Genomic DNA, 20,000 nt, shown 5'->3' with positions numbered 1-20,000 from the left:
ACACACACACACACACACATACGCACACACACACACACACACACACACACACACACACACACACACACACACACACACACAACACACACACACACACACACACACACACACACACACACACACACACACACACACACACACACACACACACACACGTACGCATATATATACACACACACAGACACATACAGACTCACTCCACGAACCTGCACACAGACGCACGCACGCACGCACGCACACACACACACACACACACACACACACACACACATACACACACACACCACCACCACCACCATCTCACCCATCCACCACTTCCCGGCTAGTCCTCCCGCTAGGCCCTCAGCTAGTAGAAGACGCAGGCACCAGATGCAGAGCCAAGGAAGCCCAGCCAGAGCCACATGCCCCCGCCGAGCAAACACTCTCCAGCAGTGCACAACACCATGAACCTCTCCATCTTACACTCACACACACACACAAACACACACACACACACACACACACACAGCTTCCTACTGCACACCAGCCTCGAGGTTATGCAATGTCATGTGATCAGTGTAAATAAAGTAATAAAAATGTCGAGTTTAAGAACGGAGTTTAAGAACGCTTCACCTCACTACTTTCTACCGCAAGAGACAAGTAGAATGTTACAAGTATGCGTCCAATTTTGGTATATTTTCAACGCCGCCTCCTCTGCATTTTCCCTCACGTCAACAGGTCAGACGTTTTTAGCTGCAATACTTACTGTACTTTGGTCGTACTAGGAAATATTAGTTCATTATTTAGTAAATATTAATGAAAAGACAGTAGACAGCACAGTTTCAATGCGCAGCATAGTTGCAATACCTACTCTGACCACCATCCTACACAGTGCACCTTTAAAGTTTATTCTGGAGTTTAGACACCGCATTTCTTACTCTGCACCCTTCATATGGGTCTCTCCTCTTGCACACCAACTACAGCGCAACAGCCCTACACATCATCAACATCTCCTCTTCCACTCTAGCTCCTGCACATTGCTCTGATGGCTATTCACATTCACATTCACACATCTTCACATTCTAGTTTTCCACACTGCCTACGGCACACCACAACTTCCACATGTTCATTTCTACTCTACTCACTGCACACCTCCCTATCCACACAACTCTCCATCTCCATTCTGCTGTCCGCACAGCTGCTTCCCCGTAAACACGCCCCTTCACATTAAACTATGGATCTCCCAGTCTGCTTACTGTTTAATTTAGTTTAGTTTAGCTTAGCTTATCTTAGCTTGGCTTAGCTTAGCTTAGTTTAGTTTAGTTTAGTTTAGTTTGGTCAAGTTTGGTTTAGCTGACAGGGGCCATGTACAGGTCAGATCCAGTACAAGAGTTAAATATTAAGCTAATGGACAGGGAGCTTCCTCACATCAGCATACCCACAGACTCTATACTCCTCATCTGTAAACGGCACATACAGTACCCCTCATATGAACCTCTCCTCTCACACACAACGTGCAGCTGACTGCACACCACCTTTCCTATTAAACTCTCTTCTTCCACAGCTTTTACTTGCACACCAACAACCCCACCTGCACACGGCTTACCGCAGTGCTCATCACCCTTCCCATGAACCATCACCCTTCCACATGCTGCTTACTCGCACACAACCCTTTCCATTAACCTCTACACCTAAACACTGCTTCCTGAGCACCAACCTAGCTCCCGGTATATACGCAAATTGTTCATCGCACATCAGCCTTCCCATTAACCTCTCCAGCTAAACACTGCTTACTGAGCACCAATCTAGATATGAAGAGTTCAGATGCAAAACCCCCTAACTCCATTTCTGAAGACCTGCACTTCTATATTTTTAGAGAACCCTGTTGTTGGTTTGGTTTACATTCAATTACTTGATAATACATATAAATAGTTATATTACATAAATAAAATAAAAAATATGCAATTTTGATAGCTTTGTATTAAATAAAAATTCATTAAGATTATTTTCTGAAATGGCACTTAGGGGGTTTTGCATCTGACCTCTTCATATATAGGCAAATTGTTCATCGAACATCAGCCTTCCCACTAAACTCTCCAATTCCAGACTACTTTCTGCACATCATTTCTTAACTGCTCACCACACTTCCTAGTATGGACCTCTTCTCCTCCGTGATCTTCAACTTGGGAGAGGATCTCTAAGATCCACTTGTCTTCTATATGGTTTACTGCACACACCCCTTCCCATAAACCCCATCTATATCCACGTGCTTTGCTACTGTACACAGTAATTCAACATTTAGAGAGTCAATTTAAATCTTTCAAGAGTGTATACTGCATGTTTTACTGCATGTTTTACTGTGTTCTGCATACTTCATAACTGCAGCTCACTCACAAACATCTCTGGACACCATCTTACAAACTGCTGACCGCACAAAACACTAACAGATAACCTCACAGGGTCCATGTGTCTTACTGCACACCACTGTTTCCCATGAAGAATGCTGACCTGAATGTGGTCTAAAACTAGTAGCAGCTAGTTAGTTGCCATCCAGGCATGCAGCCCACCACTTGCCAAGACTGGGACAAGAGACATGCACTCACCGCTGGCAGCGATGAGGTTCCAGCAGCCTGTTACAGGTGAGTCATATAAAATGTTTTGGGGGCAGTTCTATTTTTGTGGATTTTTTTATTATTTTTTTATTATAATTCCATCACAATGCAGAGAACTGCGGAACTTTGTAAAAACTTTGCGAGGTGCAGTGTGACCATCATAGTAAACTTCTAGGATGCTATATGGCTTTAAAGATAGTTGACACTCTCACACATGCACACATGCACGCACGTGTACACACACACGCACACACACGCACACGCACACACACGCACACACTATGCAAGAGACATAAACAGTCTGCTTGATGTGCATCAGGTTGGGGCTGGGTGCACTGAGTGCACTTAATGTGCTGCACTAAGAGAATATGACATACTCTAACGGGCTGCTTTCAGTGATGTTTAATGGATTAGTCCATCTGCAAATGTATGTTACCAAGACGCGCGTCGGTTCTACACCACTGCCATAGCTTTTACAGCTAATGACTCCATACCAATTGGGACATTCAGGGTTCATTTTAGTCGATAGAATTAAAAAAATAAACATGCCGAGAGTGAGTTAATGTATGTGCCGGTGTGGTAAATGTAATGCATTACGTTAATGCCGCTGCGGCTGGTGGCCTTATATCTATTTCTTTCATTAAGGCGGCGTGTACGTAAATACTCTTCCGTGTTCACTGATGCATTATTCAAAGTTCATTAAAGCTGCAGCGCATCAGTACATTCATACTCATCCAGCGTCTGGAGCGATACAATGGAGCGTTGGAGGAGGACAGGGTCTTACTATTGTGCCTCTCTGACTAATGCAACCTCTCCTCTCCTCTGCTGTCAGGCTGATGTGGAGCCTGGCTGCCTTTAGCCTTATACTGTGCTGTCTGGAATACAGCCTGTATACAGTGTATATAGTGTCGCTCGCTCTCCGCTGGGTTTTCTGGCAGAGGTGACTTCACCTACCTCTCACCGGTGTGCAATGCTATCAGCTGATTCACAGGGTTAGGTTTATGGCAGGGTTTTTACTTTCTGAACCCAGATTGACACCTCTGTGTATACTGTACTGTATATCATTTACACTAGAAATGTATTCAGTGTGCCGCGTCATGGCTGGCTAATGCATTCTCTCCTGTCAGCTTCTGCAATGGAGCCCATTCTGTGCTACAATACCTGTCGTGCATTTACTATTTTATAACATTATATACTATATATAGTCATTCAACAGAATAAAACCTACACAGTGAATATACTATATAGTACATTTCACCAATACCATGTTACCAGATAAATATATACAAAAATTACAAATTACAAATAACATGGTGAATTCCAAATGACACAAAGAGACATAGTCAACCCAGGTCATAAAAAAAGTTTTAAAGCCAAACTCCTCATTTAACCCATATGGAGACATAGTATTGAGAAAACAGATGTAGTATGTCTCCCGTTGTAAAAGTAGGTGATCATGGTTGCCCCCTCTACTGTAGGTGTCCTCTCCACCTTTTCAATACCAGTGTTTATCTGAGAGTGCATACACTGTGTCCCGCAGAAAGAAAATGTGCCACTACAGGGTTGTGGATGTCACCGCATCTTATAATACTGCGGTGCTCGGATATGCAGGTGCCCAAAGCTCTATTGGTTTTCCGCATGGACATAACCTTATATGGAACAAATACCTGGCCCTATTGATGCTATACCCTCTGCCACTTCCATGAAACCTCCAAGGTGTAGCTAGACCTTGTAAGGATCAATCATGGCAGTCAAGACCATAGATGTGTATAGATGTCTTCTATACACATCTATGGTCAAGACAACATGGTATAATAGTATGTATATTACAATACATTATGTAGTATATTATTTATAGGTGACTATAGTGTAATACATTTGAGGGCCAGTCATCACTGGCTAATGAACCATCCTCGGTCAGAGCCAGAGATGGGGCTTGGCCCTCAATTTATGCTCCAACACATCTCCATCCTCACATGCTTTTTGCTTACCATGTCTACGCACCAGCCCTGTTTCTGCTCTACCCTGTCTGCTTCCTATTGTGGTATTATTTATATTTATATGTTGCTGTATAATATGCAATAGTGACTGTCAAAGACACTCCCCTTGCCATCCTGAGGTAGAGTCTTCCTGGCCCTCTTTATGCTTAACCTATCACCGTCCGGGCGCTGTTTATTATGCTTTACCCTGCCTCCTGGATCTCCCTATACCTGTGATTCTCAAAGTGTGGTTTGGGGACCACTGGTAGTCCGTGACAGAGCTCAGGTGGTCCGCGAGGGGAATTCTACATCTCCAAGACAAGCTAGCAGTATAATCTATATTTGTAGCATAATTACAAAGCTAATCATAGCTTAAGTCTAATATTCACCACAATAAGACAGGCTTGTAAAGGTGAATAAAAAGTAAGTGATCTGCATCGAAATTAGCTCTGTCAAATTAGCACCCGTCAACTGTAAATTCATTTGACAGGTGGTCCCTGAAACTTTTTTTGGGTGGGGGGGGGGGGGGGGAGTGGTCCTCGGTCTGAAAATAGTTTGAGAAACACTGCCCTATACCGGTGCTTTGAGCTGGCTGCCTGCTCCTCTTTATTATGCTATGCTGTCTGGCGTGCAGCCCGTAGTTATGCAGCACGTAGCTTCTGTCAGACGCTGACACCACAGGAGATCGGCCACCCCCTTCAACTCCACCGCAGATGTATATACAGCACATCCATGGGCTGCACGGTATGGATAGAATGTGTTTTTTCCCTTCCTTTCCTCTTTCATTTCTTCCCTCACTCTTTTCCTTTCAATGCTGCTTGTGTTAGCGCCCCTATGGATTCGTCTTAACACAGCATACCGGCTTGCTGACAAATTGTTCAGGCATTGTGTTAGAGCTTCCCTGATTGATTTGATGGTTGGAAAGTAGTCGTTACAAGACAGACAGGTTGACAAGAGTGAAAGAGATGAGAAAGTGTCTGAGAGAGATTTGGCACAGGGAGACAAAATGTGGAAGAGTGAGGAGAGTAGAAGGGAAACTTAGAGAGATAGAGGGTGAATAATAAAGACGTCAGGCAATAGGGTGTGTGTGTGTGTGTGTGTGTGTGTGTGTGTGTGTGTGTGTGTGTGTGTGTGTGTGTGTGTGTGTGTGTGTGTGTGTGTGAGAGAGAGAGAGAGAGAGAGAGAGAACGAGAGAGAGAGAGAGAGAGAGAGAGAGAGAGAGGGAGAGAGACAGAGAGAGAGAGAGAGGGGTTGAGCAAGAATATAGTCGTTTGCTATTCAGGACACTGCCAGTGCTAAGTGACAAAGAGCCACTTCACACACTGCAGCACAAAGTCTACAGTCAAGCACTGAAATCACTGGTATTCACACTAGAACTCCTGCACACTCACGCACACTTGCACTCGTACACACGTACACACACACATACACACAGGCACGCCCGCAGACCTGCACACACCCACGCGCACACACACACACCACATGCACACGCACACGCACACACACACGCACACACACACACACACACACACGCACGCACGCGCACGCACACACACACACACACAAACACACCGAGCAAGTCGTGTACTTCACTTTGAGACACCACAGTGGCTGACACGCTCCGCACCCTCCTTCCCTTACCTCGCAGCATGGCTCATTTCTGCAGTGCACATAACACGAGCACGTTCTTCAGACACACGCACCGCATAATAATGATCTCAGCCGGCACCGAGCAGCTCACTCGGCAGTGTAGCGAGCACACTGTAGCAGTATAATAAGGACACACCTAACCAAGTCGCTTTATTCCTGATGAGCGCGGGCCCAACGGGGGAGAAAAAGAAACATAATTCAGTTTCTTGGGCTGTAACTGAGTGCGGCGTGTTAATGTGTGTGTGTTAACGTGTGTGTGTGTGTGTGTGCGTGTATCTGTATCTATCTGTGTGTGTGTGTGTGTGTGTGTGTGTGTGTGTGTGTGTGTGTGTGTGTGTGTGTGTGTGTGTGTGTGTGTGTGTGTGTGTGTGTGTGTGTGTGTGTGTGTGTGTGTGTGTGTGTGTGTGTGTGTGTATCTGTATCTGTATCTATCTATCTGTGTGTGTGTGTGTGTGTGTGTGTGTGTGTGTGTGTGTGTGTGTGTGTGTGTGTGTGTGTGTGTGTGTGTGTGTGTGTGTGTGTGTGTGTGTGTGTGTGTGTGTGTGTGCGTGCGCGCGAGAGTGCAAGTGTATGTGCATGTGCATGTGTGCGTGTATTTATGTGCTTGCATGCTGTGTTTGTGTGTGTGCTTGCATGCTGTGTGTGTGTGTGTGTGTGTGTGTGTGTGTGTGTGTGTGTGTGTGTGTCTGTGTGTGTGTGTGTGTGTGTGTGTGTGTGTGTGTGTGTGTGTGTGTGTGTGTGTGTGTGTGTGTGTGTGTGAGTGCGTGTGCGCTCCCGAGTGCGAGTGTATGCGCATGTGTGCGTGTATTTATTTGCTTGCATGCTGTGTGTGTGTGTGTGTGTGTGTGTGTGTGTGTGTGTGTGTGTGTGTGTGTGTGTGTGTGTGTGTGTGTGTGTGTGTGTGTGTGTGTGTGTGTGTGTGTGTGTGTGTGTGTGTGTGTGTGTGTGTGTGTGTGTGTTTAAAGTCCCCTCTGTCTCCATAAAGCCAAGGTTTGGCCACGCATCATTTCCCTTTTCTCTTAGGTTATGGATCGCTCAACGCAACAGTTAGCATGCATTTCACTCCTTCTGCCTGAGGCTTTAAGCTATAAAGCATCTCAGGGCAATGTTCTGAGTAAGGGAAACCGTAGCGGGAGAAACTCAATAGCACAAGAAATAAGCCCTAGGTGCAGCAGAGAAGACCAAATCACTCTTCATAACAGCAGCTACTGTATGGAAGAGAACATATTCTCTGGTGTGTTTAATGCCCCTTTATTCATACAGTATATCAAGAGAGACGGCATTATGCTGTGACGAAATAACGCCAATATAATAGACACTGAAATCACCTTCATATGCAACCTGTCTCTGGGGCAGGTTCACTACTCCGTTTTCCATAACTCACCCTGACACAAAGGCATGACAAGCTGTGCACATGGTGGACATGGGTTTACTATGAACTACCTATACTGTCTTTACCGTCACATAGAGGCCTGGATTAGTGCACAGGCTAGATATGGCTGCAGCCTATAGGGGCCCAAACCTGTCATGGGGTCCTCAACTGACCAAAGGAGGGGAAAACTTTATAATTGCAAAAAGCGGTATTGGAAAAAAAATCACCTGTCGTGTCAAAAACAGTTGGCAGACAAGTTATCCTTAATTCCTATCCTGGAATTAATACGTGGTCTACATATGTAATTTTGACGCAAAATTGTCCTTCCAGGGGGGCCTCCAGCAACCTGCAGCCTATGGGCCCTGAGCCATCTTAATCCAGCCCTGGTCACATGTGAACAAAGGTGCAATAAGACCTCACATTTGCTGTGTCTGTTTGACAAACAGGAAGTACGACCACAGATGAGGCAGGAAGCCTTTTTCATGACATAGGTTCTCCATCCTCACATCCATCTGTCCTCGATACATTTGTCGTCGCACAACATAAGGATCAAAGAACGAATCTAGGCGGGATTGGGCAACTAACACCATGTGCACTCTCTGGCATCTCAACGTCCTCTTCGCCAACACTTTACTGCTGTAGTGACTGTTGCTGGGACTTTTGTTTTGACACGTTCTGTATTCCACATTCATGAAAGGTTTATTATGAATGGTGAGTCATGTATCGTGAAGCAGTCATGAATTCCTTATGTGCCATTCATGACAGCTGCTGTGAATGCATTATGAAGTAACCCTAACAGTGAGTGCTACCTCCTCCTCCGTCCTTGTCCTGCAACCTTTTCATGGATTTAGACGTCCGAGATGAAGTCGAGCCTTAAAGGTTTATTTCCAGAATTCATGTTGCTCATTCACAAATGTTACCTTTTTCATGAATATCTACCACAACCTTCAAATTCCAAGTTTTCATTGTGACTGGGAAAATGCACTTTTCATACATGAAAAGGGGTATCTTCTCCATGGTCTGCCATTTTGAATTTCCAGAAAAAGAACGTTTTAGCTGAAAAGATGTACTGTACTTTGGTCATACTAATACATGTTGGCTTATTGCTTTGTAAATATTCATGAAAAGGTCAAATTTGGCAGTAGGCAGCACTATTTCAGTGAGCAGCATAGTTGCAATACCTACTCTGACCACCGTCCTACACAGGGCACCTTTAAGGCCTCAAGGTCGAGGAACTGAGGAAGCAACAATAGGACAGATATTGAGGTTCATTAAAACAGGGAGGTGTGTGACATTTGTTAAGGGATGGATGTTTCTCCTCTCTTTCCCCTTTCTTTTCACTTCACAGATCTTCCAACCAGTGGTGTAGTCTACGTAAAACGCGGGTATACGGAGTATACCCACTTCTAAATTTCAGGGATTTCAGTATACCCACTTAAAATTGATTGATCCATTGTTTTGAATAGCACATATATATACAGTATACCCACTTCAAAAAAAGCTCAAATATACAGTATACCCACCATCAAAAAGTAGACTACACCACTGCTTCCAACGTTTCGCCACCAGCTCTATAGGCATCAGCGCATCAGGAAAGGGCTGTGCAAGTGTAAACAGAGGGAGATGTTACGCCACATTCGCCTGTGGCCATGCCGAGAATTAAGGGAAATCCTGGCATGTCTGCCTGACTGCCTGCCTGTTTGTCAGTCTGTTTGTCTGTGTCTGTTTCTGTCTGTCTTACAGTGTCTGTGTGTCTTTCTGTGTCTGTCTGTATGTATGTCTGTCTGTATGTACGTCTGTATGTCTCTCTGTCTGTCTGTCTGTCTGTCTGTCTGTCTGTCTGTCTGTCTGTATGTATGTCTGTATGTATGTATGTATGTATGTATGTCTCTCTGTATGTCTGTTTGTCTGTCTGTATATGTCTGTCTGTCTGACAGTGTCTCTTTCTGCGTCTGTCTGTATGTATGTATGTATGTATGTATGTATGTATGTATGTATGTATGTATGTATGTATGTATGTATGTATGTATGTATGTATGTATGTATGTATGTATGTATGTATGTATGTATGTGTATGTATGTATGTATGTCTGTGTCTGACTGTCTGTCTGTCTGTCTGTCTGTCTGTCTGTCTGTCTGTCTGTCTGTCTCCTGTCTGTCTCTGTGTCTCCTGTCTGTCTCGGTCTGTCTGCCACTGAAGTGTGTGAGATGCTCCAGCGCGCATGGCTGGGCCGTGCTGCCTGAAAGTCCTATATTTAGCTCCGAAAGCTCTTTAATTGCCCAGAGCTGCCTATGGGACCCCCAAAACACCCCTCTCAGAGGAGAGGAGAGGAGAGGAGAGGAGAGGAGGCAGAGGAGTGAAAGCAAGGATGGATATCGGGACGGACAGGGTGTGAGGCTAGTATGTGTGTGTTCGCATACACCCTACATGCACGAACACTGAATACAGAGACAGGCTTGACATACAGACACACAGACACAGACACAGACACAGACACAGACACACACACACACACACACACACACACACACACACACACACACACACACACACACACACACACACACACACACACACACACACACACACACACACACACACACACACACACACACAAGGTCTCTCACATACATCAAACGCCCTTTTCAAACATCAAAAAACTACCAGCTCCACACACTCCACAAGCTCAGAGGACAGTGAAGGACAAACCAAAAGGACTTTGTGAGTCTCCAGCATGTACTACTTTGAATCAGCACACATATCATCACGTACACTAGATTTCAGGTCAAACATTTAACAGGCACACAATTTCTTGCATCCCACCCCCCACCCTGGATACCCTTTCTATGACTGCAAGTCACACACACACACACACACACACACACACATACAAACACACACACACATACACACACACACACACACACACACACACACACACACACACACACACACACACACACACACACACACACACACACACACACACACACGCACGCACGCACGCACGCACGCATGTACACATGCACACACGCATGCACGCACGCACACACACACACACACACACACACACACACACACACACACTCAGTGAACGTGTACAATATTAAGTGGGTGAGGACATGCTGTGGTCGGCTGCGTCGGTCTGCACTCTATTATTTCTGCAAAGTGCTCTGCGAGTTCACACCCTCACAAATGTCTCCCTGTGCCCTCTGATCCATAACACCTCGCCCAGCGTTGCCAAGATCGCAAAAAGAGAGAGAAAATACAGAAATGCAACTGCAGATACACACATACACACAAACACACACACACACACACACACACACACACACACACACACACACACACACACACACACACACACACACACACACACACACACACACACACACACACACACACGCACACGCACAGGCACAGGCACATGCACACGCACACATGACAGAGATAAATGGCGCTGTGCTCCGGCGACTGACAAGCAGTCGTGCCATTTGTCACCCACAATCCCATTGGGGGAAGCTTGGACAGGGGTTGGGGGTGGGGGTTGGGTTGGGTGGCGAGTGGGTGGTGTGCTTGGATGGGTGGTGAAGGGGCTTTGGGAAGGAGGTGAGGTGGGAAGATGTGGTTGTGCCTTGCGTCAGAACATTGTATGACATATTAGCCTGCCCTATGAAGTTGGAGAGATGAAGAGAGAGAGAGAGAGAGCAAGAGAGAAAGTGAGAGAGAAACCAAGAGATGCAAAATGCAGAAAGCAAAATGAAAAAAGAGATAAAGGAGACTAGAGAGAGGAGAGAGAGAGCGAGAGAAAGAGATAGAGAAAGAATAGAATAGAGAGTAGAGATACAGAAAAATGTAAACGTTTGGGCAACTGACACTTAAGCCTGGCACGGCCGCAATACAGCAGCACAGCAGCAAAATGCCCTGAATTAGGCTATATAACAGTAGGCAACTGCCTGCGAAGCGAGTGATTCACCAGGCAGTGAAACGAAGCTTGTACTCATAACTTCTGCACAAAACTCCATGATCTTTGACTTTATAGTACATTTATGACAAATAATGCCCCCGTAAGGCTTGAAATACTTGCAATTAGAATTCATAGTCATGATTCACAGCTCGTTGGCAAGTGAGGATTTTTAATCAAGAAAACTGTGTGGGTGATTTTTTTTTTGTGATATACTACAATTCCCAGGAATACATCATAAGATTTCATTATATTTTTATAGGGCCATATGAATACAACATCCATACAGAGCACAAATAAAAACATGGATGTGAAAGACCTGCTGAAGAAGACGCAAGTAGTCGTGGATACATGAGTGAGGGGAGGGGAGGGGAAAGTGGTACTACCATACAGTTCTAGGGCGTGGAGAAGGAGCTGCAACACCAGGTGCTCATGTGGTAGGGGAAGTAGTTGTGGGATGCTGTCGGGGAGGGGGGCAGTGGTGCATGAGATGCTCTAATCTGAGTGGACAAGAACATGTAGGTAGGTGTGATGTGGGAGTAGTGCTAGTGTTTTTAAGTGTCCGCCTCTGCTCCACCCAGGGGAACAGAAAGATGTGCTGGAGGAGACGCAAGAAGTTGTGGAGGTAGAAGATTTGTGGCATTAGCCTGGCCTTCGTGACGGCGAGTCTCTTTGAGACTATAGTCTGGCCAGGCAAACCATCTACATTTGTCAGCGGGAGATGCAAAGGGCATGTCTTGCTCGCATTCCTGCAATGCCTCCGTATGCGACTGGTTGAAGCTTCCTTCGCTCGTCGCCTATTTACTGAATTGCTGCGTCATTGCCCTACATGCATTCCATCGAGCCGTCGGAAATGCCCAAAATTGATTGGTTCCCGTTTTTAGTGGGATGTGAAACGTTGTAGATGGTTTGCCTGGCCAGATTGTAGTCTGGAAGACATTTGCAGTGGCGACAGTCAGGCTAATGACATCGTGCTGGAGCAGTGGAGTAGGAGCTGCTACAGTCTGAGTGGAGGAGAAGGTGTGATGTTGTGGGAGTGGTGGTGATGGTGGTGATGGTGGTGATGGTGGTGATGGTGGTGAGTGGTGTTGATGGTGGTGATGGTGGTGATGGTGGTGAGTGGTGTTGATGGTGGTAAGTGGCATGCACTTGCTCCACCCAGTACCGCGTCTCAGCGGCTTCCTTCAGCCAGATAAAGGAGATATCATGTTCCAGCTCTGACCTTCTCTCCTACTGCCGCCGCTTTTTCCAGCCATGTCCCCCGACGCCACAAGCACCATACATCTCTCAATTTACACACATGGCTATTCTCAGTGGATTCACACACACACACACGCATGCAAACTCACACACCAAGACGCATAGAGACAGACACACATGCACGCATGCACGCACACACGCACAAACACACACACACACATGCACGCGTGCACACACACATACTCTCACACACACACACACACACACACACACACACACACACACACACACACACACACACACACACACACACACACACACACACACACACACACACACACACACACACACACACACACACACACACACACACACACCTCTGGCTCATCTCATGATTGGGTGAGTGCTCAGAGACAGACCCCAATTAAAAGTGGAGGAAGATGGGTCACAAAGGCACAACGTGATAAACACGGCCAGCCAGAGAAGGAAAGAAAAGGAACCCAGAAAGTCAGTCGGAGGGAGAGACAATCACAGTTGGAACGAAGAACAAAAAGATAAGGAGAACAGAAAGACACAGTGAGAAAAACACATTTTAGAATGAAGAAGAAAAAGTGTGAGAAGCAGAGGCTGACGGAGAGAACAAAAGAGATGGAAAAAAAACGAGCAGAGACAAATGAATTATGGACTGAAGTTAAGAGATTAATTTGGTACCTTGGATGCTAAGCACTTGCGTCAGGTACCTAATAATAGCTTACATCTGACATCCATCATGTTCCCACTTTTCTTAGTTATGGTGCTATAGTAACAGAGACAAGGTGCGTACTATACTGTAGAAAGAGTGAAGAAAAGAAGGGGCACAATGAGTAGGACACACAGGAGCAAGTGCGCGCGCACACACACACACACACACAGACGCACGCACGCACGCACGCACGCACGCACGCACGCACGCACACACACACACTTAAACACAATAATGATTTACTGTAGGTTTAATAAAAAAAAATGTTATGACAATGTATGCCATAGTGCCGGATGCAGTCATGGCTCTGGTGCCTAGGGCACCAATTTGACTACAATCTGCCCTGCATGCACATACACTACACTACTAGGCTAAGGGATAGGAATAGGACACCTCATGTCCCTCTGCTTTTCCACACTCCATCTTCTCTGGTCAATTTAATTCTCCTCCACTCCTCTAAATCCCTCTCTTCTTCTCACTTCAGCTCCCTCCTTTTCTTGTCTCCTCAACACACTACTTGACGTCTCCCCTCACCGTATTCTGCCCTGACATCCTCTGCCCTCTACATCCTGCTAACTTCTCCGCTTCTACGTCCACATCCACTCCTCTCAATTCCCCTCAATTCCCCTCTCCTACTTTCTGCACTTCTCTCCTCTTCTGCCCTCTCTGTTTTCCATCATTTTCCCCCCTGTCTTCATTCGTCTAATTCTCCTCCTCCCTCTGCCCTACTCGCAGTGGCAGTCCTAACACTTAACAAAAACTGACAAAAATGACAGTAACTGACAAAAAAACAAAAAGAGTAATGTTATTATTACAACCATGTGGTAATAGTGCTTTTTATATATGTTTACAACTATTTTAAAATGTTTATAGTGTTATCTGCGATGTCATTTTGGAGGTGGGGTTTGCGATAGGGCTGGTGTTTCGCAATGGTGCTGTTGCCCGGTCTGCCCGCCCTTGGACCTCCCCTGTCTACTCGTTGATTCACTCACCTCTCCTCTCCTCCCGTCTTGTCTACTCTGGGTTCATCTCACCTCCTCACCTCTCCATCCCTTATCCATTCTCTCTCAATCCCTCTCCTCTCCACTCACCTCTAATTCAACCTCACCTCTCAATTCTTCCACTCGCCCTATCCACGCCTCATCCCTCTCTTCTGTTTTCCCTCTTCTCACCCTCCTCTCCCCCATTCCATCTTATCACCTCCATTCCTCCCATCCCCTACTCTCCTCTCCCCTCTGAGCCCCCGCCCCCCACACACACCCATCATCTTACTCCATCTGTCTTCCCTCATTCCTCGTCTCTTAGCCCCCTCACCTCTCCTCTCTTGTCCTCTACTCTTCTCCTCTAAATTCCTCCCTTCCTCCCATGTCATCGGCCCTCACCTCTCCTCTCTTGTCCTCTACTCTTCTCCTCTAAATTCCTCCCTTCCTCCCATGTCATCGGCCCTCACCTCTCCTCTCTTTTCCTCTCCTCTTCTCTTCTAAATCCTTCCCTCACCACCGCCCCACACGGACACCCCTCTCCTCTCTCTTCCTCTCCTCTCCTCCAGCTCATCCTCATCACCCTGTTGACAGCGGTCTCATTAAAGCGTAATGACATGTGGCAGGCGGTGGCTCTGCTCTGCTCCGGCTGAGTGCTTCATGTGCCACCACGACGGGGCCCAGTCAGCTCACCCATGCCCTCACACACACAAACACCTGTGTCAGACACCTTACAATTGGTGTGCGTGTACGTGTGTGTGTGTGTGTGTGCACGTGCGAGTTTGTCTGTGTGTGTGTTTGTGTGTGTGTGTGTGTGTGTGTGTGTGTGTGTGTGTGTGTGTGTGTGTGTGTGTGTGTGTGTGTGTGTGTGTGTGTGTGTGTGTGTGTGTGTGTGTGTGTGTGTGTGTGTGTGTGTGTGTGTGTGTGTGTGTGTGTGTGTGTGTGTGTGCGTACGTGCGTATGTGCGTGTGTGCATGCTGAGGGGTGCAAACTAATCATGGTGAGAATAAAAAGCAGATGTTTTTCTTCACACACGCAACAGGGGTGAGAATGAGAAGATGAGAAAAGGGGACCAGAATAAGAAAACGAGATAAGTTAGAAAAAAGCTGTGATCTTCAGGGGCTGCTTTTCATAGCACACAACTTAAACTGTGCAAAAGGAACACTCTACATTTTGGAGTTTAAAGAGTGTGTGGGCACAATTGAATGTACGTATAAAGCTGCCACAGTGTTTGAGTGTAATTGTGTGCACCATGCTTGCAGCTGGATTGCAGTGATCTGCAAACGTAATGCAATTAGCGGGGGAGGCTAAAAAAACAAGTCAAAACAAAACTAGGCAAACAATAAGCCCACCATAGACAATATGCGGAAATAAAACCACACACAATGCGTAGTTTGGCGCATTTTGGATCTGCCCAGTTTAAAACAAGCTTTTACTGTTACTCCAATTGGCCCGGCATATGGTGCCTGGCTGCATGCCTGTCATCTGATTGGCTATCTATCAAGCACTTCCTGCAGGCCAATCGTCTAATTGGCCAGCCATCATTCAGTCATTGGCAGTCCTCCAATCCTAAACACATACTGTATAATCCCTTCTCCACAACAGTACACTAGACAAAACTTGAAGTGATTGTGGGACAATGGTGTCACCACTCACAATGAACGTTTCATGTCCTCATTAAATCCGTTATAGATTCTTTAGATGCATGCCTTTGTTCGTGTCCATGTCAACACAATGTGACCAAAATAGAAGCAGACTACGCGACAACATAACTTTAAAGCCATTTTTTGTCACACTACTTTTTTGTTATATTCAGTTAGGACAGCCCAATGGCGATGAAAGTAATCAAACTCATTGTTGTTGACACATTGACGTCATGTCATGACACATTTGATCGTGTCTCGTGCAGTTCGGACATGTTGTAAAAAAACAAACCTGCTTGTGAGATGGCAGACATTTTGAGATGTGGCGTAGTTGATCCTGAGGTCCTGTAGCTGACTGGGCTGGTTAATCCTGGGTTAGTCCAGCAGGACGGACCTCACCATAGCTCAACATGCACCCCTCTCACTATTGGGCCGCTAGGAGTCCAAGGGCCCTTCTGGTTGTCTATTGGTCCTAGCCTAATCGATTTGGTCCTAGGCTAGGCCTGGTCCTAAAATAATCCAGTTGGTCCTAGGCTAGGCCTGGTCCTAAAGTAATCCAGTTGGCCCTAGACTAGGCCTGATCCTAAAATAATCCAGTTGCTCCTAGTCTAGGCCTGGTCCTAAAATAATCCAGTTGGTCCTAGGCTAGCCTGGTCCTAAAGTAATCCAGTTGGTCCTAGACTAGGCCTGGTCCTAAAATAATCCAGTTGCTCCTAGACCAGGCCTGGTCCTAAAATAATCCAGTTGCTCCTAGACTAGGCCTGGTCCTAAAATAATCCAGTTGGCCCTAGACTAGGCCTGATCCTAAAATAATCCAGTTGCTCCTAGACTAGGCCTGGTCATAAAATAATCCAGTTGTGTTTTAATAGCCTTGACCCTTACAGCTGGCCTGGGCCATGCACACCTCTCAGTGTTATACAATACTCTCTTGCAAACACACAAACGACACACACACAGGCAGGCATGCACGCACGCACGCACACACACACACACACACACACACACACACACACACACACACACACACACACACACACACACACACACACACACACACACACACACACACATGGTCACGTGCGCACACACACATGCACACACACACACACACACACACACACACACACACACACACACACACACACACACACACACACACACACACACACACACACACACACACACACACACACACACACACACACACACACACACACACACACACACACACACACACACACACACACACAAACACACGTGCACGCACGCTCACAAACAGATACAGGCGAGCAAAGGCGAGCAAACACACACACACACACGCACACACACACACACACACACACACACACACACACAAACAAGAGCATAGAGCTGACTTTCAGTTAGCTTCAGGGCACATAGCTTCAATGAGCTATCTGAATTGAATGTCTTTTTCTTTCTTTCTTTTTTTAGTTCATTCTTTCTTTCTTTCATTCTTTCTTACGTTCTGTCGTTCTTTCTTTTCTTTCTTTCTCTATTCTCTATCCAATCACCCGCTCTCTTCTTTCTCCATCCACCTCTCCCTCTTTCTATCTGTCTCTCAGGGATAAGGGGAACGCTATGGGGAGCCAATGACCTCTCTGCGAAGGATTTACTCCCCACTATTCACCAGACACACACACACACAAACACACACACACACACACACACACACACACACACACACACACACACACACACACACACACACACACACACACACACACACACACACACACACACACACACACACACACACACACACACACAATCATACCCTCACTCTATCCACATGATATAACAACCCCTCGCTCCCCGCTCCATTTCATAGCTCAGCTATCAGCTAGTCCTCGCTATCAGTACTCCCCATCTCCCCATTACTCCCACTAGCGTCTCCCCACTCTCCCCTCTCCACATACGACTTATCGACTTCAACGTTATTGAGTGTCGCCAATGGAGGGGGATATTGGTGTCTCCTATTATGTATTTATCACAATCCTGAAGATATAACGCCATGGAAAGCGATTGTCGCTGTGGCGTATCTTGGCAACGCGTGCTAATTTTAGATCTGCTCAATTGACAATAAAAGAATGCTTTGGAGGGCTGTCATTAAAACAAAAAGAGCAGCAGCAGCTCGAGCTTGTCGCTGGTGGGTTTGCTGGGGTACGTACCTCAGGTTTCCATGGCAACTTCTTCTGCCTCTGGGAGAGAACCTTCCGGACCTGAGCCTGGTCTCTGCTGCCGTCGACCCCCATTGCACCCGGGTCATCCTCCTGAACAAGACAGAAGAACAACACAATCGGTCAGGCGGGTGTGTACTTGTGTGTGTGCACAGGAAGTGTGAAAAAAGTCACATGAAGGTGTGTTTTGTGTGCATGTGTGTGTGAGAGAGTGTGAAAATGACAATTCTTATGGGTAACACTTTATAATAAGTACCCCTTTTTAGGCATTACTTAAGGGTTAGTTAAGCCTTATTTTATCATTAGTTAACCCTTAGTGAATCACGAGTTAATCATTATGTAAGTATTATTTCTCATTTCCTAACTATTATCTACTACCGTTAGTAAATGGTTAGTGTGTGCTGATGTAACGGTTTGCTAAGCAAAGTTAAGCATGGAAAGGTTTTCACTTTAAAAGTTCCCCAGATATGCGGAAGTAGTGAGTTGTAACTTCTTGTTAATGCATAAGCAATGCCTAACAAATCATTTGTTAACGTTTTGTAAAGCATGGAAAGGTTTTCACTTTAGATCAGTTCCCCAGATATACTTAAGTAATGAGTTGTAACTCCTTGATAATGCATAAGCAATGCTTAACAAGTCATTTGTTAACGTTTTGGAAAGCATGGAAAGGTTTTCACTTCAGAGAAGTTCCCCAGATATGCGCAAGTAGTGAGTTGTAACTTCTTGTTAATGCATAAGCAATGCCTAACAAATCATTTGTTAACGTTTTGTAAAGCATGGAAAGGTTTTCACTTTAGATCAGTTCCCCAGATATACTTAAGTAATGAGTTGTAACTCCTTGATAATGCATAAGTAATGCTTATCAAGTCATTTGTTAATGTTTTGGAAAGCATGGAAAGGTTTTCACTTCAGAGAAGTTCCCCAGATATAGGCCTACTTAAGTAGGCATGGAAAGATTTTCACAGAAAAAGTTCCCCAGATATGCGTTTATTAATGCGTTGAAACTTCTCGATAATGCTTACGCAATGCTTATCAAGTCATTTGTTTTAACGTTTCGGAAAAGCATGGAAAGGTTTTCACTTTAGAACAGTTCCCCAGATATAGCTAGTGATGGGTTATAAATCCTTGATAATGCATAAGCAATGCTTACCAAGTCCTTTGTTAGTGTTTCGGAAAGCATGGAAATGTTTTCACTTAAAAGGTTCCCCAGATATGCGTTAGTAATGCGTTGAAACTTCTTGGTAATGCATAAGCAATGCTTATCAAGTCATTCGTTAATGTGTTGTAAAGCCATAACAGGTTTTCACTTTAGATCAGTTCCCCAGATATACTTACTTAATGAGTTTTAACTCCTTGATAATGCATAAGCAATGCTTAAGAAGTCATTTGTTAACGTTTTTGGAAAGCATGGAAAGGTTTTCACTTTAGATCAGTTCCCCAGATATACTTAAGTAATGGTTCGTAATTCCTTGATAATGCATAAGCAACGCTTAACAAGTCATTTGTTAACGTCCAGAAACATGGGGCAGTCACATGAGCCTCAACTTAGGCCTAGGCCTACTGTTTGCCATGCTACTAGTCATCACACACTAACCATTACAAAAGGGTTAAATAAGACTTCACTGATGCTAAAGCAAGACTTTACAAACCGTTACCATACATGCCTAATAGTACTTGTTA

At 45.5% G+C, this 20,000-nt stretch overlaps 1 protein-coding gene across 1 annotated transcript in view; it reads right to left on the bottom strand.

Annotated features, from left to right (window-relative positions):
* Positions 1 to 20,000, bottom strand: part of b4galnt4a (beta-1,4-N-acetyl-galactosaminyl transferase 4a) — a 260,391-nt gene that overhangs the window by 102,867 nt on the left and 137,524 nt on the right. Inside the window, exon 3 of the mRNA XM_063196347.1 lies at positions 18,312 to 18,413. Within this exon, the coding sequence (XP_063052417.1) occupies positions 18,312 to 18,413 (102 nt within the window). The remainder of the gene's footprint in view (positions 1 to 18,311; positions 18,414 to 20,000) is intronic.

The sequence above is a fragment of the Engraulis encrasicolus genome, chromosome 4, assembly GCF_034702125.1.
Source record: "Engraulis encrasicolus isolate BLACKSEA-1 chromosome 4, IST_EnEncr_1.0, whole genome shotgun sequence".
In the NCBI taxonomy this organism is placed as follows: Eukaryota; Metazoa; Chordata; class Actinopteri; order Clupeiformes; family Engraulidae; genus Engraulis; species Engraulis encrasicolus.
Note: the sequence above shows the minus strand (reverse complement) of the source record. Positions and strands in the feature narration are given on the sequence as shown.